Source organism: Lissotriton helveticus, chromosome 3_1, assembly GCF_964261635.1.
Source record: "Lissotriton helveticus chromosome 3_1, aLisHel1.1, whole genome shotgun sequence".
Taxonomy (NCBI): Eukaryota; Metazoa; Chordata; class Amphibia; order Caudata; family Salamandridae; genus Lissotriton; species Lissotriton helveticus.
This window is the reverse complement of record NC_136061.1, coordinates 1825909277-1825933669: the sequence shown is the minus strand read 5'-3', so window position 1 is coordinate 1825933669 and position 24393 is coordinate 1825909277. Positions and strand designations below refer to the sequence as shown.

The window sequence follows — 24393 nt, the reverse complement described above, 5'->3', positions numbered from 1 at the left end:
GTTCCGCGTCGGATGGTTCCGCCGGTCTCTTCGACGGATGGCTCGTCGCCGTGCCTCTCGGAGTCGAAGTTTTCGACGTCGAACCGGATATCGGGTCTCTGGTCGTCGTCGACAGTTTCGGGTCTTTCTCCCTCGTCGATCGATCCTTTTCGGGGACGATTTTCGACGTCTTCTGCTGATCAGCAGCTCTCGGCGCCGGGGACTCCTTCTCTGAGGATCCGCTGGGCCTGGGAGTAGTCGCGGACGCCGCCTTTTTTGGCGTCGGCGCTTTCGGGGTCTTGCCCTCGATTTTTCGAGACTCAGAGTCTCTCGGGTTCTTGGGGGCCGAAGAGTCTCCTACCTTGTCAGAAGTCTTCGTGTAATCGGTCTCTACGACCGTGTAGCAGTCGTCTTCGGCGGCAGCGTTGTCTTCTTCCTCGGAGGACATCCCCAGCTCGTAGAGCGACGGGGTCGGGGCCTTCCCCTGCAGGGTGGCGTGTGCTACCCTCTGCCTCTCTCTCACACGAAGGGTCTTCGGGGTGAAGGCGGAACAGGCGTTGCAGTCTCCGCTTTCGTGGTCCACCGGTAGGCAAAGGTTGCATACCGGGTGCTGGTCTTTCTGCGCGTACTTGTGGTGGCAGTTCCGGCAGAACTTGAACGGCGTGTTGTCCATCCTCGAGCGTCCAGGGCCTCTCTGGTCGCGTGTTCGTCGACGTTCGTCGAAGATCTGGATGGAAAACGCCTTATCTTTGCTTGTCTTTCGTCGGTGAAGTCCCCTGGAGTCTTCAGATGACTTCTCCTCGTCTTTTCTGTATTTTCTTTCTTCTTTCTCCAAAAATGTCTGGAGCCCAAACGGGAACGATCCAGACCCGACCGCGGAAAAAAAGAATCTGAAGATGGCGCCCAAGAGTGGGAGCTTCCGCAGGAAGCATGCCGACGTCACCGGAAATACACCCAAAGGGGGTGTGACGCCGACGCCCACCTGGGCAAAGAAAAAAAAAAAAAAAAAAACAAAGAAAAGACTACGAATCCGGACCCAACCACAAGACCGCGGAATAATGCACAGCATAGTGAATCCAGAAAGATTCACGCTGCAAAACCTGTTGGAGCAACTAAAAGTTATCATGCGTGCAGGATTGGCCCACATTTTAAGAAAATGTATATACGATCTGGGCCAAACAATGGCTAAAGGAGTGCGCCCAAAGGAACCTAAAATAAAGAACACAGTAAGCTCACATGTAAGAGGGGCAGTCTCCTGGGAGGGGCCAGAATACCTAAAGGCTGGACTAACTGAGCATTCTGACCAAACAAAAGCAGGCATTTATGAAGGGCAGGAACTGACGCCAATGGAAACAATGGGAGGTGCTTATAGTCCCTATGCTAGATACCGTATGCCTCGCAGTGCAGTGCATGGGTTGCCGAGGCTCGACCTAAAAAGTGGGTCTAATTGTTCCAGATAATGTAGCCTTCATCAAACACTGGTCAATATTGGAGGTGCAGTGCTATTTATTACTCTCCCTGAGCTAGTATTCCACATCAATTAAGCCGACCCATGTTTCGTCCATTAGAATTTTTCAAGGCTGGTGTAAAAAAAAAAAGAAACATCACAATATGTAAAGATAAATCCAGATATTACCTAATTGGTTCTTTAAGAAGCTGATGATTGTAAACTAAGTTATTAACTAATGGTAACAAAGATATTCAGGCTACATGATTTATACCAAGGTGTGGTCGATGGATAAACCAGGTGGTATATCCAAGGGTCACTGAGTGTATTGACTAAGGGCCAAGTTAAAGAGGAAAATATTGCACTGTATGATGAATGAAAACTGAAGTGCAGATAAGAGGCGTGGTGAGCCCTGTCCAGGTAGCGTGGCATATCAGTTTAATTTGCGTCTGTCTCCAGTTAATGGTTGCTTTCTCTACCTTTATTTGTTGTTTGTCTGTGAGGATGTACTCCCTGTTCACAAACCTTTAGTATTTCCTATTGATTTGTGGCTCATGGTTTCCAAGCGGCTTGTACAATGGTATACAGTTTCTATAGAAAAGAGGTTTTCCTGATATTCAGATGAAAGATTCTAAATCTGACAGTCCTCTTGTCCACTCCTACAATTGTTTTCCTCTTTTCTTTCACTCACTACTGCGAAATCACTCAGGGCTGGCATTCTCACCAATTTCCTTTCTCCAGTCGATCTAGTTCCATGGATTCCTTTTTAGGTCTCAGCCGGTTTGCTAAAGACATCTTGGGGACATTCAAAAGGATGACCTCGGAATGCATTCCTCCCATTGCTTTCCATTGGCTTTGTGGTTTGTAGCTCACATTTTCTGGCTTTCCATTTGATGGCTCTATTTGCTTTAGGCTCTTCAGCTGAGTTCATCCCTCCCGTTGCCTATACTTGTTTACTGTATTCTTCCACAAACTTGCTTTCTGTGAACAGGCCTTTAAATCTTGTTCTGATCTTGTCACATATACTGTTCATTCAAAGACAGAGGTCAGCTTGGTGTTTACTTTCTTTCTCGGACTTCATATTGGGAGAATTTGTGACAATCCTGCTGAGTATCCATGTAAGAGGAGAGGGTGTAGGATGTTTTATTTTTCTGACACTTAACAAAAAATAAAGAACTGTGCTGATGTTTCAGAATGTCAAATGGCACAAATGAAGCACTTTTTGTAATTCTGAAGTGCTGTGGAAACAAATATTTGAATACGATAGATATACATCAATACATTAGGTGATTGCATTTACAGACATTGTTTGTGTGTAGTAAAACCGTATTTTGTTGCAGATATACTGGTGATTTCAGTTGAAAATGTGTGGTCTGTAATGGGAGCATGCTACCATGTCATGCATACTCCCATCTAAGCCACTCCTCTCTATTCCCTTCCGCTCTATGCCACGGCATTCCACTCTGACATGCCAATCAACTCTATGCCCCTCCACTCTAAGGCACAGTACGACACGCTACTTGACAGCACGCCACTCAATCTACACCATTCACTCCACAGCAACACGCCACTCCACACTGCGCCCCTCAACTCCATACCACTTACCCCACTACCTCACTCCAAAGCCACTCCACTCCAAAGCCACTCCACTCCAATCTATGCCAATCTACCCCCACTTCACTCCATTCTACCTAATCCCCTCTGATACAATCTATCCCATTGCACTCTACCCCAATCTACCCCACTCTATTCCAATTGACTCCACTCTACCCCAATATACCCCATTCCACCCCACTAAAATCCAATCTACCCCACGCCACTACAATCTACCCCACAACACTGCAATAGACCCCACTCCAATCTACCCCACCTAACCCAATCAACTCCACTCCAATCCAATCCACCTGCCCATGTCCAATTTACCCCACTCCATTCCAGTTTACCCCACTCCACTCTGCACGTAATCTATCCAACTCCTCTTCACTATAATTTACCCCAAGCCACTCCAATCTACCTCACTCCACTGTGCCCATCTCCACCACAATCTACCCTACTCCAGTCTACCCCACCCTAAGTTACCCTTCTCCAGCCTACACCTCCCTAATCTTCCCCACCCCAATCTAGCCCTATTCACTCCACTGCAATCTATCCCACTCTACAGCACCCTACTCCAATCCAAAATGCCCCTCTCCAATCAAACCTAGCCCTCTTCAAACTACCCCCCTCCAATCATCCCTCTTCAATCTCAACCACTCCTACCTACCCTACCCCACTCCAGTGTTCCCCATTTCATTCTTTCCCAAACTATTTCACTACACTCCAACCTCGGCTCCACTCCAATCTATCATACTCCACTTCCCCCACTCCTCTCCAATCTACCCCACTCGAATTTGCCTAGTTTACCTCACTCCAGTCTACCCAACCTAATCCACCCAGTCAACCCCACTCCACTCCACCCAGTCTAGCCCACCCCATTCCAATATGCCACACTCTGGTCCATTCAATCTGCCCTTTCCAATCCACCCCACTGCAATCTACCCAAATCTATCCCACTCCAGTATACCCCATCTCACCCTAAAACCTACCTCACCCCAATCTACCCCACTCCAATCTACCCCTATCTACCCCACCCCACTGCCATCTACTCCAACCTACCACACTTCAATCCAATCTACCCCTCTCTAAACTTCCCCTTCCATTCATCATTCTTCACTCTCCCCCACCCTAATCTACTCTATTCCACCCGCTCCACCCTAAGCTAACCCACTAAACTCTTTCCCAATCTATCTCACTCCAATCTTGACTCAAAACTATAACACTCCATTCCACCCCACTGCTCTCCAATCTACACCACTCCACTTTACCCCAGTCTGCCTCACTTCAATATACCTACTCCAATCTACCCCACTCCACTCTACCACATGCCACCCAAACTATCCGACTCGAGGCCACTCTACCCCACTTCAATCTGTTCTACCCCACTCCACCCCAGACTACCTACTCCAATCTACCCTATCCAATCCTCCCCTCTCCTAAGTACCTCACTATAATAAACCCTGATCTACCCCACCCCAGTCTACCCCACCCCAGTCTACCCCACCCCAATCTACCCAACTCCATTCCAATCGACCCGACTCCACTCCAAACAACCCTACTCCTTTCTATCTCACTCCAGTCTACCCCACTTCACTCCAATCTACCACACTTCACTCCAATCTACCACACTTCACTCCAATCTACCCCACTTCACTCCAATCTACCCTACCTCCCTCCAATCTACCCTACCATAATCTATCCCAATCACTACACTCTTCCCCTATTTACCCCACTCCACTTCAATCTACCCCAATGTATCCCACTCCAATCTACCCTTATCTACTCCATACAAGCCTACCCCACTCCACTTAATCTACCCCACTCCACCCTTACCTACTCCACTTCACCCCAATCTACCCCACACCGCCCCAATCTGCCCCACTACAAACTACCCCAATCTGCCCCAAAATGTTCCATTGTACCCCACTAAAATCCAACCAGTCTACCCCACTCCAAACTACCCCAATTCACCCCACTCCACTGTTCCCCGAATCTACTCCAGGCCACTCTTCCCCAATCTAACCTACTCCTATATACCTCGCTCTAATCTAATCCACTCCAATCTAATCCACTCCAATCTAATCTACTCCAGTCCAATCTCCACCATTCAATCTACCACACTAATCTACTAACTCTTCCATATCAATCCAACCCACTCCATTCTCTACCCCATGCCAATCTGCCCTACTCTATCCCAATCTGCCCCATTCTACTCTACCCCCATCCACTTAACCCCAATCCACGATACTAACTTTTAGCTATACTGAACAGAAACCACACTGGTGTACATAATGACTAAAACACATTGTCACAGCCAATAGCTATTGTGTAGACAAGACCTATTGGCTTTGCCAATAGTTGTCCCTTGATATCTCTGTGGAGACCTTGAGTCACTGGAGTACAAAGGATTGATGCTTTCATCCCTTGAAGAACCATCAGAACTACAGTCAAGAAAATAACGAAGAAATGGTTTGCACCACAATGCATGACCCAAACTTTTGCTATGACACCTGCAGCCAGCACTATTGAATGTCCAAGGCTGATAGTCTTGATTCCACCTCATGCCGCATTAATCCTCCATGAGATACTCCCTGCCCATGTATCTCTCTCTTACAGGTTCCTGATTTGTCCTTTCGTTACGGGTTTGTCTGTCTAATTCTCTTTCTCCTATCCTTGTTTTTCTTTCACTCTCTTGCTCTGGGTCAATTCCAGAAGAGACAGACATTCTTTCTACTGTATCCTGCCATGGTGCAGGCCTTCATAGAGGCCAGTGACCTCTTTAAACCGCAACAAGTAGACTTTCGCCCCCTTTCATGAATGCTCTAAAGTAGGGAAATTACGAGTGCATCTAATTTCTCAGAACAGAGGCTCACTATGTTTTTCACTCATTGAAGGTTTCCTGCTTTACTTAGGTCATATGTTTTGTCAAGCACTTCCGGTAATGAAGGTTCACAGAAATTAGGTGTCAGTAGAGCAAGGTAGCGCCAGTGGTTAATTTGTAAAAGAACGAGTGCCGGTGCCCAAAGCTGACTGTTGGTGCAATTAAATGCCGGCGCTCCAAATACCAGGGCTGCTAGTATTGCATTCGCTGCATGCCTCTTTACTTTACCACCAGACACTCCCTGACCCTCTATCTTACAGATCCCTGCTTTCTCCCTTTGTCACTGATTTTCCGTCTTTTTTTTCTTTCCTTCTCCCGCTGTCTACAAAACTATATCCTATCCTATCTCAGACATTTACAGAGTGCTCGAATGCCGAGGCGTCTTGGCGCTGAGAAGTGAGATAGTGGGTCATTATGGCTATGACTGATATTTAAAGAGGTGGAAACAGCCGTGTTTTTAATGCCTTTCTAAAAAGAGGCCTATTAGACATTAGTCTCATGGGAATAGGCAGCTGATTCCACAATTTTGCAGCACAATGTGAGAGACTTCTGCCTCCCCATCTGGCTTTGCGAATCTTAGGGATACAAACGAAACCAGAATCTGTGGATCTAAGGTTTCTGATGGGGGTATACCAAGATAAAAGATTCTAAAAATCGGCAGCCCCTCCACCAAATAATGTCTTATGGATCAGACATAGGGCTTTAAACTCCGTCTTTTGCTGGATCGGAAGCCAATGCAATGAGAGAATAGCAGCAGAAGTGGAATGCCCTGTAGGGATGAGAACTGGGATGCTGGGTTTTTAGGAATGTACAGGAAGAATGGCGCTCAGACTACTATGCATTTCAGGGTTAGTGTGCAGTTGAATGTAAACGGTGCCGCCAGGTCGGGGGAACTACCATTAACCCCCGTTGTTTTGTGAGTCAGGAAACCACAATAGTTGAATTGGCCATGAGCTTGTCGTCCACACTTGGTCCGTTCTTCCCAAATTTCCCATCCCAACTTTATAGCCTTTGTAAGTCCTTACCCTCATACATTTCCGCTAAATGATTCACTTGACACACCATGTCACAGGCACTCACTTTTGTATTCGTGTCACTGTCATGTCACATCTATTGTGTTTTTCCCACGCCTTCACATGGTGAGTTCATCATGAAAGCGGCACGTACACCTTAAGTCACTAGTTTTTATGCCTCACAGATATACTTCTACCCACGGTTACTTACGGTGATCCCCTCCCCATGTCCCATAGGGGTTTGACTAGCTCCACCAATCTCCTTAATCCACTGGTTGCTTTCCATATCCCCTGATCCCATATTTTGTATCCCCTCCAGCCCTGAAGAGTCACAAGCCTACGCGTTGTGATGAAACACGTGTCTGCTGATTGTTTGATTCCACATGACTTTTTTTCTGATTAAAATCGCTTAAGAAACACGCTGGTGTCAACCTTAGAATACCTCGCCAATAGAGACTACCGCTAGTCCCTTTTTTCGCATCCTCACTATGTGTGCCCAGGACTGTGCCAATGCCCTCTAGGGATGTTTAACAATAGCCGAGCTGCAGCGTTTTGTATCGATTGTAAATGTAACCTCTGGGATTTATCAGTACCTTTATAAAGCGCATTGCAATAATCTAGTCACGAGAGGACAAGGGCGACTACCATTGATTTCTTCAGATCTTGGGGGATAAAGGGAAATATCTTCTTAAGAAGCTTCAGTATGAAGAAGCAGGAGGAAGTTACACTGTTGATCTGGCCTGCAGTTGAGCTGGTCATCAAAAATAACCCCATGGTTCTTAACTTTGTGAGAGGGGATAGGACATTGACCTGCCTCTACTGGCCACCATGTTGAATTCCATACGGATGGCCCATTGCCAAAATCCATCACCTCGGTCTTATTGGTATTAATCTTAAGGTAATTACGACTCATCCATTTCATAATCTGAGTCAGAAAGGCATGGAAGTTGACAGCAGTGTCCTCAGACTGTTTGGATACAGAGATGACAATCTGAGTAGTCTGCATACGAGATCAACGAATAACCATACTTTAGTATAAGTGCGGCAAGTGGAGCAACGTATATATTGAACAGTGTGGGTGACAGTGCAGATCCCTGCGGCACTCCACGCGGGATGCAGAAAGCTTCAGATTGCATGTTATCCCAATGTATACTCGGTTGCCTAGAAGAATGGACAGAGCAAGCTCCCCAATCCCTACCGCCCTCAGGCGCCTTAATAACATAACACTGTGTGTTTCACAGTGGCTAATGCTGCCGAGAGGTCGAGAAGGATGAGGATGCCTCTGCCCCCTCCATCGACCTGTCCGCAAATTTTCTCCGTTGCCGTGATCAGGGCGCGCACAGTCGAGTGACAGGACTGGAAGCCATGCTGGCTAGAGTCAAGCAGATTGTTAATATCCAAGATGAAAATAGAAGTGCCTGTCCCCAAAAATGAGTGCTGGTGCCCCCCCCCCCCCCCCCCACCCCCACCCCTCCACGAAACACTTTGTGTACCACATAATGCTGCACACTGTTATTCTAAGATTCTTGGTATCCTTTGTATTATGTTTGGTACCTGGTCCGCTCCGCCATAGATTTCCTGTTGGTCGCATGCCTGACACGCCTGGAGGGCTGGGCCCTGGATACTCTCTTGGTGACATTCCTGATGGGCCTGGCCTTGGGTTTCCTGTGTTTACAGCAACGGACCCTCGAGGCCTGGATGGAAGAGCTCTAAATTCCCTGTGTCTACGGCAGCGTGCCTTCGAGGACTCGCTGTGTGAGCGCTAAATTCCGAATGTCTGCCACATCCAGCCTTAGAGGAATGGCTGATTGGGATCTTAAGTCCCTGTGCCTACGAGGCCGGCCGGGGGTTTATCGTGCCTTCGAGGTCTGGCTTGTTGACCCCTAAAGCCCCTGTGCCTGGTAGCCTGCCTTCGAGGCCTGGCTGGTTGTGTAGCCTGCCTTCGAGGCCTGGCTGGTTGTGTAGCTTGCCTTCGAGGTCTGGCTTGTTGAGCTCTAAACCACTGTGCCTGGTAGCCTGCCTTCGAGGTCTGGCTTGTTGAGCTCTAAAGCCCCCGTGCCTACGGTGGCATGCCTGTTTGGGCTGTAAATTCCCTCGTCTGTGGCTGTTTGCATTAGAGGGCCTTGTTGGTAGCTTCTCTGTGAAGCCTTATTTATTGGCCATTCGACACGGAGCTCCTGATGAAAGGTTCTTTCCTAGCTGCCCTCCCCCTCATGGAGTGAGAAAGTGAACTGCTTTATCAGAAGCCCTTCTTAAAAGGGGTCTTCTAGTGAATGATGTCAGAATATGCTTCATACTCGACGAGACTTAATCAAACTAGGCGTCTTTTGACTAATTGTAAATGTCAGATTGAGTAAACCGCTTCATTTTGTTCGTTTTCACTGGACGGCTCCTTTCCGGTAAGTATTGGTCGATAAACCCGATTAACCTTTAACGGGCTACTTCGCCGTCCTCACATGGGCAAATTGGCACACACTAAACGAGACCCCAAATGCACTAAGAACGAGAGGCGCAGACACACAGCTGTCTCCACCTTGGAAATGCACCGCTGCAAAGCACACAAACACCGACTCCTTTGAAGGGGAGAGGAGTTGGCCTAACGGCTAGGGCGGTCGACCTCGAGTCTGGGGACCTGGGTTCGAGTCTCGCAATTACACTAAACATACTGTGCAAATCACTTACAGCCTGATTCATCAAGCTGATTTGCGCTCGCAAAGGGCCAGATTCTGAGAATCTGGCCCTTTGCGAGTGCGATTTTTGCATTTGGTATTCATCATCCCAAATGCAAAAATCACTATTAGCGAAATCGCATATTTGCGAGGAATTGGATTTGAGGAATAGAGATTCCTTAAATGCAATTCATCAACCAAATAGAAATAGCGAAATCGCAATATTTGGTCTCAATTTACCACCAGGTCTGACTTGGTGGTAAATTGTGTAAAAAGCACTTTAGTGCATTTTTTTCTTTTGCATGTTACACACACACATGTCCTTTGGACGTGTGTGCGCAACACCTGTTCAAATGTGCATTTTAGGGGTGCTACAGGGTGTCCTTTGGACACCCCTGGCACCCTTAAAATCGCTATCTGATTTGCGAGTAGCAAAAAGGGATACTCCCCATTCATTCCTATGGGCCTTTTGGCCCATAGGAATGAATGGGGAGTTATTCCTTTTTTTGCGAGTAGCAAATTGCTACTCGCAAATAGAGAACATGTAGGAATCGCTATTTATTTAGCAATTCCTACATGAATACCGTTTTGCGTGTCCTCAATAGCGAGTCGCTATGATTCGCTATTAGGGCCACGCAAAACGGCCCGTTGATCAATCAGGCTGTTAATCTCTCCGTGCCTAACAAAAATGATTGTGTCCTCATGTAATGCAACTGGTGCTATGTAAAGCCGATTCGGGTCAAGTTCGCGCTATAAAAAAAAAAAGAGGTCCACTGACTGTACGTCAGGTAGGAAAACCTAGAACCGGCAGATGTCACTTTGAATATATGATCAACAAGTCAGCGCAAAGAGGCGATGTCACTTTGATTATATGAGCCACTAGGCAGCGCCATGGAAATAGCAGAGCCAGCGCTATAGAACGGATATACATAATCTAGATTCTGATGGAAGGTGTGGGGGTAGAGGGGTGCGGTGCGACACTGCTTCTAGAACTTGCAAGACTTCTGTGGCACCAAGAATGACGTAAATGCTTCTGGGCACTGAGTGCTTCGTCCAGAGTTTCAAAAACAGGAAACTCATGTTGTTAAAACGATGTATCTCAGCGTGTCTCTCTCCGCCCCCTCTCTCTTCCCCTCGCCTCCCGCCCCCACCCCAACCTCTGCAGTGAGACAGAAAACCCTGAGTAATTTGCTTTAAGTCTAAGTGATTCCTTTCTCGCCGCGTAAATCAGAACCGTATGTCCAGGGAATTTTTTTTAAACCTCATCTGGGAGAAAATATGACCTCAGCTGGCAGTGATTGCTGGAGGACGACGTGCCTCTTTTGCAACACAAGGTTTGAGATTGTCCCGGGGAAAGAGAGGGGGTGAGGATTATTTATAAGCCACGGAAGAGGATAGTGGTGTGCTAGGTATTCCTAATCCAGCACTCCATATGCCCAAATCTCTGCTTCTAATCACTTTGACACCGCGGCCTCCTTCGTTTCAGTCTAGCTGGTAAAAGTCACATGCATCGGCTGCAGAAAGTGTGTGCTGTAATTGAGTCTTGCTAGAGCCTATTTATCCTTTCATCCTTCTGAGGTTGATATTGACAGTACCATGAATTGTATGTACATTTGTGCTGCAGCTTGAACTTTGACATCCTTTACAAATTTGTAACACAAACGATCGCCTATCCTTGGGTATTAAGATCATCTGTCATATAGTGTGCTACGAAGCCGTAAGACTGTTGCAGCAAGCACTAGTTGAAACATCATAAAGCCACTTGGATAGTTGAAGGTTGATTACTGAATTCCTCAACGGTTTGTGTCTGTCTGGACTGGAGAATACTTGCAATACCGTCCCCAGATCGGTTACTTCCACGCATGCGCTGATGTTTTCTCTCTTTTCTCTCACAGAGATTTGGGTTTAAGCCTTTCACTGCTGGGTTTGCGGGTCTGCAGATTAACTCAACATGTGAATTTGAGCCATCGGATGACAGCCGGACCCTGGAGAGGGAAAGCCCCGAAGAGGGCCTCGAAGAGGACATGCAGGCGAGGATGAAAAACAGGTATGGGCACCAAGCAGGCGTGGCGCTCTTCACTTGCACCCCACATCAGCTTGTTGTCTATGGAGGTGCATTCACAAAGCTGGACGTGAGTCACTGTACTAAGTCCGCTCATGTTTCAGATCAGAAATACATCCAGGGTGTCTTTAAAAACATACACACCATGACAATGACCAGTTTGGTTTCAGTACCATATGTTTCTGCTTTTCATTCGCATTCACTATCTTTCTCTTACTTTTATTTTCTTCTTAACCTGACTTGTTTGCCTCTTGCTATTTGTACGCAGATTAACCTTTTTCATGCTTTTACTTGGCCCTTTCTCCTATTTTCTCACATTCCTCCTTTTTTCCCCACTCATTCTTAATATGTTCGTTACCAGTTGTGTATTACTCTTGACACCAAATTCTCTAATAAGGTCCTAGGTTGCTTGTAATCTGGTTCAGTAAGGACCTGCCTTGGCAGTTCGGGCTGAATTATTCCCATTGGAGCAGGGGCGGGACTGAATTGCATATGTCTGGGTTCAAACAGAGGGACACAGTGTGAAAAATAACAATGGCCTTGGATGTGTTCTGATTAATTACCAGTGGCTGTGATTAATTCAAGCAATCCATTCATTACTTTTTTTGTATACTCAATGCCATGTTTTGGCTACAGCATGTTTTCGTTTCCCACGTTTATTCTTTTAATGTAACTGGTATGTTGCTGAATTTGTGTGTGTGAGTTTTTTCTGGGTGTGTAAGTAGATGTATGTATGAATGAGCCTGTGGGTTGATAAATGGTCACGAGTGCTGAGATGAGTGACAGCATTCATGATGACTTATTAAATACCTAAACCCATCACTGATTAGGGAGATGATTTAATTTGTACGTCAGACCTACTGGCATTGCCAGTGCTTGTTCATTCTCCTGTTGCCATATTCTTCTTTTTCATCGCTTCCATCTTTTCTCCTCCTCCCCTTTAAGTTTCATTTTTCTTATTTCAATTTCCTCGCTTCTTGGTCTCTTCTTTCTCTTAGTCTCCATGCTGTCCCATGTATTCAATTTCCATCCCTCTCTTCTGATTTCTCTAGTTATTCATGTTTGTCCTCTATCGTCTATAACACTCTTATTTTCCTTAACACCAGTACTCCCTTTAGTGTATTTTCTCCTTTCCCGTCTCTGTCTAGATATGTTGTCCTTCGTGTATGCCTCTTGTTCTCTTACTCTTCTCTGGCGTTCGTTTGTACGTTCCTCTGCGTTCTACCCCCTCACTTATCTGCTCATCCCACACTTTTATCTTGCACCCCCTCTTCACCTCACATCTGTTGCTTTTATTGTCCCCGGTTCTACTTCTCTCTGTGCCATCTTGTTTCTCCCACGCGCCTCTCCACTCGCGCGCCTCTTCAGTGTCCCGTCCTGCAGCTGTGTCCTGGTGACGTAACTCTTCGCCGCGCGGAGGAAGTGTCAGCACGAGACCTGTGAGCACATTGTGAAACAGAGGGCCGTGCCCCCGCGCCGCCGGGGGCGCGCGGAGGTGCCTGGGAAGGGAGGCTGGCCTGGGCCACCGTGGACTGTGTCCAAGTGCAGCCGACCAGCGCGGTATCCGTAAAGAAGATTTATGCCACCACCAAGTCCAGGCTGCCTGGGGCGGCTGCCATGGCGAAAGTCCATAGAGAGCCGTAGATGCCTCTCAAAGGCTGTTTTGTAGTGCTTTTTATGTATTTAATTGTTATGTAGCGCGGTCTTAGCCTAAGCCTGATCCACGGTGTGAGAGCACTTAATGCAGTAAAAAATGAGATATGTATGGAGGAAGTGAAAGGAACCGTTTTCCCGGTCGTAGACCTGCACCAGTCTTGCCTGCAGAGAAATGATCCAAAAAAAATGTGTTTCCGGAACATTCAGGTCAAGACTGGCTTTGAATAGAGACCTAGGTGTCCATGCATATCCTCGTAGGGTGTTACAGATTTTAGATGCGTTTAAGAAGGTCAGTTTTACTGTAAAGTTTGTTGTATGTAGGGGGTCGAGGTGTAGACCGGCCGCTCCAAACCGGGCCAATTTCTTAGCAAGATACTTTGAGGATCTGATGTGCAGTAACTCGAAGATGATAAAGGCATTCGTATTTTTGCTTCATGACTCCAGAAGTAGACAATTTAGTTATGCCAGGACTTGAATGATATGGTAACATTTTCTAATTCTGGAAATGAGATGGGCAGCAAAGTACAGGACCGCTTTTATAAAAGCAAGTCTGGTGTCCCAAAGGCCTATGAGAGTAGCATTACTGCATTCAGTTATTGTATTCAAATTTAAATAACATTTTCAACTCTGATGGGCGAAGGAAATGTTCATGGTCGGACTGGGCCAGAAAATAGGCCCGGGTACCAAATTAAAAGTGGCCCCTAATAGCAAATCAAAGGGCTAAAAAAGTGACCTACATTTGCAAACTCAAGGCAGCTTTAAACATGCAAAGACCAGCGGAATAGGCCTTTTGCAATGTGTGGAGAATACATGCATTTATGCTTCCTACATGCAATGTTTGTGGTAATATCTGAGAAATCGACAGTAAAAACCGGCCCACCAGACACTAAAACTACCCCAAAATCAGCCCAAAAAACAATCCACACACTGATCTTAGTCCAGTCCTTCAATCGATGCCAGGTTGCCCTATACGCCAGTACGGCCGTTGAAATGTTTGATGTAAATAACTGTGAGCTAATAATTGTCTCCCCTTACTGTCTTCTTAATGTTGTTGTCCAAACTTAGTGTGTTGAAAAGAATTTCCCAAGGGGTTTGCTGAAGAAATGAATCTAGGTGTAATTCCTTTTTGTTCAAGTGCCCATTCCATTTTTGGTATACCTGGGTGTCATCTAGGTATGGGTGAAAGGAGACACAAAGGTGCAACAGGAATTCACCTCGTCGTTGAATCCAGTTTGTACTTGATGGACACTATCTTCGAGGCAGGGCTGGAACCACCTTAGCAGTGAAGGGGGTGTGGGATGTTGGGGGGCAATTTTCCAGAGAGGCGTTGATGGAGGTTGAGTTTTGTATGGAGATGTAGGTGACTAGACTGGGTCGTTGTCCATCTTCACTTTTCTGTCTTCACTTTTCAGTCCACCCTCAAGCCTTTCTCCTTCAGCCAATGAGGAAGATGATGCCGGGCTTGGGGAAGCAGAAGCCCTGCGGGCTATGGGTACCCTTAGCCGGTATGAGGAGGAGAGTCGTGACCTAGAGAGGACGATCCAGCGGGAGGCTGAGCTGGAGGAGCTGAAGCAGGAAGCACGGCGAAGGCAGCAGGAGGAGGAAGCCGAGCGGCAACGCAAGGAAGAAGAGCAGCGTCTTGAGGAAGAGAAACGCCGCTGGGAGGAAGAAGTGCGTAGACGAGAAGAAGAGCAGCGTCTGCATGATCAGGAGGCACGACGGCTGGAAGAAGAAGAGCACAGAAGGGCATTGGAAGAGGTCAGTTCTCTATCTAGATCATACACAAAATAGGAGTAATCAATTGAAAGATCTGATTTCTCAAGCTTTGTGGAGTGTCATTTTACCCTCAGTGCTCCTCTAAAATAGGATGGAAATAAAGCATCAGTTATTTTGGGGGAGCTCTCAATTAAATTGTGTTAAATGATAAGTAGGTAAATGTATTCAGCAATTTATTTTTCACAAAATATCAATACAAAAGGTATGACTTATGTACTGAACCATGCAGGGTTCTTGTGCGCTGTCGGGACATTTCTAAGAGTGTCACTTGGAATATCTTTGGGACTTTTGAATATCTGCATTCAACATGTGCTTCCTCCCTATTCTGGGACAATTTAAATGCTGTTTTGCCGCTGGAAGTTCTGGTGCATGCGAGTGTAATGGGTATTTAGTGCTAAAAATTTGCAATCATCGTCCTGATGATCCGTATTTATCTGAAAGCAAAATCAGAGTGGACTGGTGTATCACTTAGTATAGTACAGGTAACTCTGTTGTGGTATGGCTGAAATGTTGCATGAGGATGAAGTGTAACCATACTAAAGTAAAAATATGAAGTTTTTATGGCGAATCACGTTTGTAGTAGATATTAGTGTATGTGGCACATGCTATAGCAAGAAGGCCTAAACATCAAAGATGTGAAAGCCTAGTCTGTTTAAGTATACGATTTGTCCTCAGTTAGAACTCTAAGGCATGTAGGACCTAGATGTGGTTGTTCCAGACATTTTTGCCACGTTCCTTGCTTAGCTTCTGGGTCACAAAGGTCCACTGGTAAATTCCTACACTTCTTTTATAAAAATGTCTCTGTATCCCAGTATTCTCCCTTCTGGCCGCCATTATTTTCCATCTGCTGCATTAACACCCACTTTTGGCCAGATGTAGGAGCCTAAATACCGGTCGGTAACGGCCGATTTCGGCCGTTACCGACCGATATTTAAGAATCGGCATGTAGGGGCATTTATTTTACAGATTCGGTAAATCTACAGAATCTGTAAAATACAGAATCGGTAATTTTACCGATTCGGTAAATCCAAATGTAGGTGGGACTCTTCTGAGTCCCAAATGCCATACAGATTCTGTATTTTACCACCCAATTCAGTTGGGTGGTAAAATACCGAATCCAGGTGTGCATGCACATGTGTGCATGCACACCTATGCCATGTGACAGACTTAGGGCATGTCTGTGTGCCACATGGCACACATGCCTGTATTCGGGGTGCCAGAGGGTGTCAAAGTGACACCCCCTGCACCCTTGCAAAAATCGGTATTTACCGAATCGGTAAATACCGATTCGGTATTGCCCATTGATTCCTATGAGCTTCAAGGCCCATAGGAATTAATGGGCAATACCGAATCGGTATTTACCGATTCGGTAAATACCGATTTTTACAGATTCGGTAATTCAATTACCAAATCTTCCTACATCTCCTACCTTCATATTTACTGATTCATAAATACCGAATCGGTAAAATTCGGTATTTATGAATCGGTAAATAGGCTTTTCCTACATCTGGCCCCTAGTGAGTTACTCAGTGAAAAGGTTTTGGTTTAATGTGCTAACAAATGGCGCATTAGCACATTAGAGCGAGACACATGGGAGGGATCCAGCAGGAGCAGACCAAGAGGACTCTAGCTATAAAGTTGTGCCTCACGCATTTCAATGCAAGCACTAGAGTGGAGGTGAAAAGATGCACAAAACTGTCAAAAGCTTTAGGTTAGAAAGGAATCCCCCTCTGCGCAGATCCAAGATGTTATAACAATGGCTGAAAGAGTGGATAGGAAAATTAGGTTTTGCGGGAATAAGGATGGTTGTGATAGAACATACGATGATGGGATTACATTTTTATCTGTTGGCTTAACACCTGTGCAGGGGATTGTATTTGATGCAGTTAACCTTGTGGACATGAGTATGGGGCGATTCCTATTGTGTAATCTATGAGAATGTCCAAATTGTTTTGTCCTAACTATTTCAAATGCCAATAAAGATATATATTTACGCAAGTTTGAGCTATTGACATTGCAAATGACAATGCCTTTTATTTTTGTTTTCGTTTTTAAAACATAAATAAAAGGCATTGTCATATGCAATGTCAATAGCTCAAACTCGCATAAATGCGAGACCTATTGCATTGTGGCATTGTTTCACACCCTGGGAGTAAGCACACTTAGGGCTGTGTTTTGAAAAAGTATTTTAGCAGTAGTTCATTTGGCAGAAGCCGTACCCCAAGGCGCCCTTGTGAGGGTTGTGACGCAGTCATCTTGCCCCCCCCCCCCCCCTCCCAAGGCACTCCTGTGAAGGTTGTGATGCATTCATCTTGCCCTCAAGGTGCTCCTGTGAGGGTCGTGATGCAGTCGTTTTTCCCCGCGCACTCCTGTGAAGGTTGTGACGCACTCACCTTGCCCTTGGAGAGGCCGGTATTAGTGATCCTCACATGGGAAGGTCCTTATTGGCATGTGGTCATGCGAATTCCCGTGTCTTTTGTCTCGCCAGACTTGTAGGGTGACTAGGCCACTAACCGGTTCGGGGAGGTGAGGGGTGAGGCTAGAGCCGGGTTCAGCCTGCCTCTACTTTCACTTTGTGGAGAAGGGCGGGAGAAGTCCACATAGAGGCATCTTGGTTCTGGAGGGCAATAGCTTGACCGTGTGCTGCTCTGCTGCAACCCAATGATGAGTCCTGATCCACGCGAGGCTTCCTCTCCAACACCTCTTTTGGCGAAAGTTCCTGCGCCCTGCAGCTCCTTTACACACAGGGCTGTAAAGAAGGATTATCTTCTCTGAACAAGGGAGATCCGAACAGCAAACAAGCCCTCCTAGCCTGTCCCTCCTCCCCACATCACAGCCCTTCAGAGTCGGCAGGAGGCGAGGCTCCCGCAGTGGAAATCCCAAAGCAGCAGATACACCCTGAATACAGTAAGTGACCACGTGTCGGACAGAGAATGGGGTACGGGGTCGCCCCAAAGAAGAGGCCGCATACGGTGAGGAAAAATGAACGTATAGAAGAGACATAATAATACAGAGGGGGCAGTGCCACCCAAAAGAGGCAACCTTTTCAACACAAAAAGGGGCTGTGTGCCAGCCAGACTCTTAATAATTTCAAATGTGCAGCGCTACCTCAGAGAAGAACAACACTCCCAGGGTACCAGTGACCCTGGCCACAACACTCCAATCATCCCAAAGATGAGAGAACACTCCTAAAGCAGCAACTGGCCTCGTGCCAAACACTTATGATGAAAGAAGCAAGGGGGGCAGCGTGGGCGTGCGCATCAAGGTGTGTATACAATAGAAGTGCGCTCTGTACTTGGGGCCTCCCCAGAAAAGGGACAACACTCCCACTGCAGCAAGCGACCTCGTGCCAGACACTTAATGATGAAATAAGCGATGGGGGCAGTGTGGGCGCGCGCGCCAGTGTGAGGGTGAGTGTTCAATAGAAGTGTGCTCTATACTTGGGACCACCCCAGAAAAGAGACCACACACCCCCACTGAAGCAATTGACCTCACACCACACATGAGATGCAGAGGGGATACGTAACTACCCCACGGAAGAGACAACAATCTTAGTCGAACATGTCGCTGTCAGAGAGGAATATTGCGAGGGGAGAGTGCTGTGACTCTGTTGACGTGGCAGCGCTCCCAGTGCAGCCTGTAACCATCCTCAAGGAACGGAATAGTACAAGGTGCAGAGGCACCACAGAGAAAAGGCAAAACACCAGTGCAGCAAGTTACCTTGTGAAAGACTGAGTAATGGGTGAGGCGGGGGCAAGCAACGCTGCTGTCTGGTTTTGATGTTGAAATGCGGCTTAAATCCGAGACTGTGTTTGCCTGGAATGTGTAATATTTCGAGCACGACGTTCACTAATTAATCACCAATAGAGGCTTTACACATACAAACACACACGTGTGTAACTGGAGCAACAATGAACAACCTTCACTGATCAGCCCTCGGTCCCCACCTCCACGTGTTAAGAATAGGTTATTTGTTACAGCGCTTGCCAGCCGTCCTGCAATTCTGTAGTGCTCTACTTAACACAGGCCACTTATTCCAGTACCTTTTTCACCTCCGCAGACTGCTCTGAAATGTTGGGAGCGCTACAAAAAGCACAGAATGCCATAAAATACAGTCCATTGCTTCATTTCACTGACAGCCAAAAGGCTTCAGATGCGACAGCTGAGTGAAAGCCCATCTCACCTGAGACGGCATCGCCTAAAGAAATGGTGTTGCGGACCACACGTGGCCTTCGAGAGCCAATGATGCCCGGGAGAGCTCCGAACGGGCGGAGCGAGAGGGAGGGAGTAAAGTGACGGGTGGGGCGCGTTGTGCCTGCCTGCAGCCCTGCCTCCTTTTGGGACGGCCCATCAGGACTGGATCACGGCTTGTTTATATAACATGCCTCGGGAAGATAAGAAAGTGCTTCACGATATCCGTGAAGCAAGCGATCCAGTCCGGAGGGGCCGTCCCAAAAGGCGAAAGGGAGGCAAAAAAAACCCTCTAATTTCCAATGGCAGGTCAACGTTTAGCATAAACATTGATGCCAGCCAATGGAAATGAGGGGCGGGGCTTCAAGCCCCCCTTCTGAAACCACTCTCTCACAATATCTCTCGCCAGCGAGCAACGCATGTGCTGCAGCGCTTGGCGAGACCTAAAAACAATGACCGAAAGAGACTGGTCGAAAAGAACTGACCCAAAGGAAATGTATATTGCTAGCAATGTCCATTAAGAAAGCTATACTGTCAAAACTGAGACCTATAAAAGCCCCTCTGTAATAAATACGGGTTGCAGATCCATTAAAGTTCCCAATGAGAGCTTTATTAACCAAAGTGTCTGAGTAAGCCACATAAAACAAAAGTACAGATAAGAGTCTCCATCCATATTTTAAGTGATAACAATAGGATGTCTACATTGCCCTCACAGATAACCTTTTCAGGTTAGGCCTACCTCTTTATGATGTGGCTTGAGATTACCAAATAGCACATGAAGGAACTATAAGGAAAGGACCAGAGCCCTCTTTTTAAATGCTGGGGAGTTTGCAAAAAGAACAGTTGATGGCTCGAATGCTGAACAATTTCAAACATTCACCCCAGTACAGAGACTTGGGCCTAAATCCATCGTTTTTTGTTCCCCATGCTATTACAGCTTAGCACAGCCATATGCAAATCAATCTTGACCCTGCTTCTCATTGGACTGTCCAGCCCGAACTGCCAGGCCAGGTCCTCCCTGGACCAGAAACAAGCATCCTGCAGCACTCTGGACAATTTAGATCCAGACTATATCACAAAAGGTCACCAAAGTATAAATCATTACAAGTACGCTCGGAGTTGTTGTTTTTGCATAGAAACTCAGGCCCCCTGATTAATTCAACAACGGGCATTTAGAGGGGCTTGGGGGAGTCTCCTTTGATTGGCTATCGCTTTTTGTCATTCACTGAAAGTTTCTCTTGAATTTGCTTCTTGACCTACATCTCAATATCATGATGGGGAATGAAAAACGCATATTACGATGGATACATGTTTATGTTGTCTAGGCTAGGGTTGGTTGAAAGGTGGACTCTGGAGAACCAGCAGTCTGACATGAATCTAAACACTCATACCAAAAGTGCCCGGCAAGTTTTAAGACCAGCAGGTATTGGCTCCCCACACTAACAATGAAAACTTCAACAAAATACCGGGGTCTAAGACGCTACACCAATGAAAATGTGAACTAAGGTGTCTGGGGATATTCCTTTATTAAGACTAATAACGCACTCACCAATGGTGGCATGCTTCATCTCCGAACTCCGAAACACAATGGGGGAGCTCTTTGAATGTTTTAATTGGATCCTGTGTGAGACAGAGTTGTAGGTGGATAATGCAGAGTGTGAGAATTTAAAAAATCAAGTGAGTTAAATGAACTATCCCACAGATATTAAGCTTTATTCTGGACTGTGGTGGTTAGGACTAAAAACTAAGCACAAATGAGTCTACAGGGAGGAGAAATTGATCCATCCTGGAAGTGTTTTTATAAGTTGTCTATTCAGTTAACATGTTTCTGTCCACCTATTAACCTCATCATAGGGGTAGGAACGTTCATCAGGACCTAACAATTAGTTACTTCTGCCAAACAATGCTAAAAAAAATATAGAATGCGACTCGAAAAACAAGTGGTCACCAAAACCTTTAAGGAAATCACTTCTGCTGGACCTGCAGAGAAAAGAATGTATACATGACTTCTTAGTTCGTCAGTAGCACAGTCTATTATGACCAAATCACGTCAACACGCTAGTATGTGAGTGCCACCATCACCATCCATGAATACCAGATATTGGCCTTCTAAGTGATTCCAGCAAGGTGTGATGTAAGTGTAGTTGGGTCCTAAGTGTTTACTCAAAGATGGCCCTCGTGAAGAGCTCAGGGTCCACACTGGCATTTTAAGGAGACACAAAAAAGATCTATAAACGTACTGTAATGAGCCTGCTTACTCGAGCACAACTGATAGCTTTTTCAAACAGACTTTAACAGCACAAATCGACCCATTTCGAACCATGACGACAAAGACCAGCATACAGAAGAGAACTCTAAAACTTTTTAATCCACGTAGAGGATACGACATAAGGTGCTGAAAAATGATTCAGTGTCAAACGGCACCCATTGTATGGTATGGCCCTTAACAAGCTCTTTACTCACTGGAAATTGAGAACGCAAAAAACGGCCTTGTGTGCTTCATTATGAAGCCCTCTGAGGATGCGCCAAAGCATGACATCAGCATGTCCATGAAGGAATGCAGGGAAATGTAGTCTCAGCGCTGGTGTCCACTTAGACTACTGAGGGACTTATTCGACGTTCGTAATAGGTCAGGAAACAATTGAGAATCAAACCTGTCCATAGTGGAATGCTGGGAAATATACTTTGGGTGCAAAATAGCACTTAAATTACTATAAGACTCATTTACTGTATGAGCTGTGAAGGGAGAAAAACCCCAGGAATTATATGGGACCAATGAGATGTATTTTAAAATCATATTAAAAGTAACAGGTTGTAGAACGATCCTGAAAGTGACAATTCTTGTCTTGTGTGCCTCATTGAGCTCCTCTTTTCCCAGAGACATGAGAAACAGGTAAACAGTGGAGAACTACTGGAGAACGGAAAGGGGCAACAGTCCTTATTCTAAATGTCTTTGAAGTCAATTGTGCAGGGTGCTGACTAGGCTAAAACTTTGAGGCACAAATTGCCATTAACATGTATCGGTGTGATTCTAGCAGGATACAGTCAGACCCCAAACAAATATTTTATGTTATATAATGGGATCCGAGCGCCAAATAGGCAATTGGCTAACAGAAATATATGTCCTGTGTGAAAATGGTAGAGTAAGCCAAAGGATGTCATCATCCAAGCCATTCTCCTGGCTACGTAGTCTGAAAACCAAACGTTGTTCCTTAACATACAAGATCTGTGAGACATGACTTCCATTTGTTGGTAGTGTGGGTTTATATAATACCGTCCAAGAGGAGTCCATTCACAGTATGCTCTTTGTCCAGAAAGTGTTTTGTAGCTCGGTAGAGATGCGTTTACTATGGATAGTACTCCAATGTTTTGTGATTCGTGTCATGATTTTACAGGCAGTCGTCCCCACATAGTGGAGACCACAAGGGCAAGAACTGAGGTAGATGAGTTTCTAGCTGTTACAGTTTGTATTTTGACAAACTTCACACGGTGTGTGGAGTCCTAGATCCACGAGTGGTAGGTCTAGTGTATGCGCAGACCCCATATGCTGCGCCTGGAAAATGTCCCTTCACAGAAAGCAGGTCCCACAATGTATCTTGTCTAGAAACAGGGGGATTAGTCGGTCTAGTATGAACTAACCGTACTTTGAGATACTGATTACATTTAAAGGCAATAAAGGTTTTGGATATGTGTGCTCCGCTTTAGTCAGGATATTATTTTACAGATCACATGTTTTATACTGGTTCGAAAAATTGCGGAAAGTGCTGACGCACACTAATCTCTGTTGAGGTTCCTTTAGGGGTTACTTTCAGTAGGGCAGAACGGTTGTTGTCTCTCTCCTGTTTAGCTGCTGTGACTCCTGATCGGGTGAGATACTGTCTCTGCACCAGGGATGTCGCTAAATCTTGTGTGTGTGTCTGTCTGTGTGTCTGTGTCTGTGTCTGTGTGTGTGTGTGTGTGTGTGTGTGTGTGTGTGTCCGCCTGCGCCCCTTGGATTTAGAGATATGGGAGCAATTAAACCTGATCCGAAGGAATAGGCCCACAGGCAAGTTCTCCCTCAATAATTTGGGGTGATGGCTTCTATAAAGCAATAGAGAATTGTTTTCTATATAACTCTGTCTCCAGGGTCCCTGCTGTAGAATAGATTAGTAGGTAAGGGAGGGTAAGCTGTCATTGTTGGGGGTTTTATGTATATTTTATACTTTTAATTCTTTGTGGAATACCTCGTGTTCTAAACATTTTTACCTAGTTCAGGCACATTGACTTGGTGGAAATTGATAGCTTTCTCAAAGAAGTTGTTTTCATAAAGGATAGCTGCTCTGTTGCACAGTCACGTGCGAGTATGAGTGATGACTGAGTCACCTGGATCCAGGCATACCAACCTTTTTATGGTTACCTCTGTATCGGGAAATCTTACCAATTTCCTGTTGACTATTCGGCCCATAATTCGGTGTAATTAGACCCCTTTTCAAGGAATTATAGCTTTCTTCTCAGGGAAGGGAGCGGTAATCTGATGACTGAATGTAAGCTAATTTAAGGGAACACTATCATTTGGCCTTTTCTATTATTGGAGTGCCCACAGTTTAATGGCTCGTCAGGTTAGCTTTAATAGGCAACCACTGATGCTGGATCAACCTTGAAGTAGCAGCCATTTTGGCTCTCTGCACATTACTAGGACTGTGGCCGTAAATGCACAACATTCTAGACTCTACATGCTTGCAATGTTAATGTAGTTTCAAAAAATAACTTTTTGGTTGTTTACTTTGGATATTCTTTGTTAGATGTCCATACGAACTCTAAGCAGGCATGTTTTTGTGTAAACAATAGAAACTCCATTTTATCTAGTGACTCGCAACTTCATTAGCTTGATTCTGACAATATAGTTAATGTTTAATTGTTAATTTTGTTAAGGCATTTTTAATGTCTACAACTGGAGCCAGTGAGAAGTTCGCTTCTCGATTTGAGTCGTTTTCTTAATGTGGCTCAGTAGTGGGAATAAGACCGGGAGTTCTAGTTAGCACAAGTTAATATATTTTTGCAGCTTAAGTATTTTGAAGGTGATCGACTTCACAGTTTAAGCCAGCTTTTCAATTTTGCAAAACTTTACTGATCACATTTTCATT

General features: G+C 45.7%; 1 protein-coding gene across 4 annotated transcripts in view; it reads left to right on the top strand.

Moving 5' to 3' along the window:
- Positions 1 to 24393, top strand: part of LSP1 (lymphocyte specific protein 1) — a 311165-nt gene that overhangs the window by 220614 nt on the left and 66158 nt on the right. For all 4 annotated transcript variants that reach the window (XM_078682743.1, XM_078682745.1, XM_078682742.1 and 1 more), the window contains exons 4-5: positions 11481 to 11632; positions 14716 to 15061. In XM_078682743.1, coding sequence (XP_078538869.1) covers positions 11481 to 11632; positions 14716 to 15061 — 498 coding nt within the window. The remainder of the gene's footprint in view (positions 1 to 11480; positions 11633 to 14715; positions 15062 to 24393) is intronic.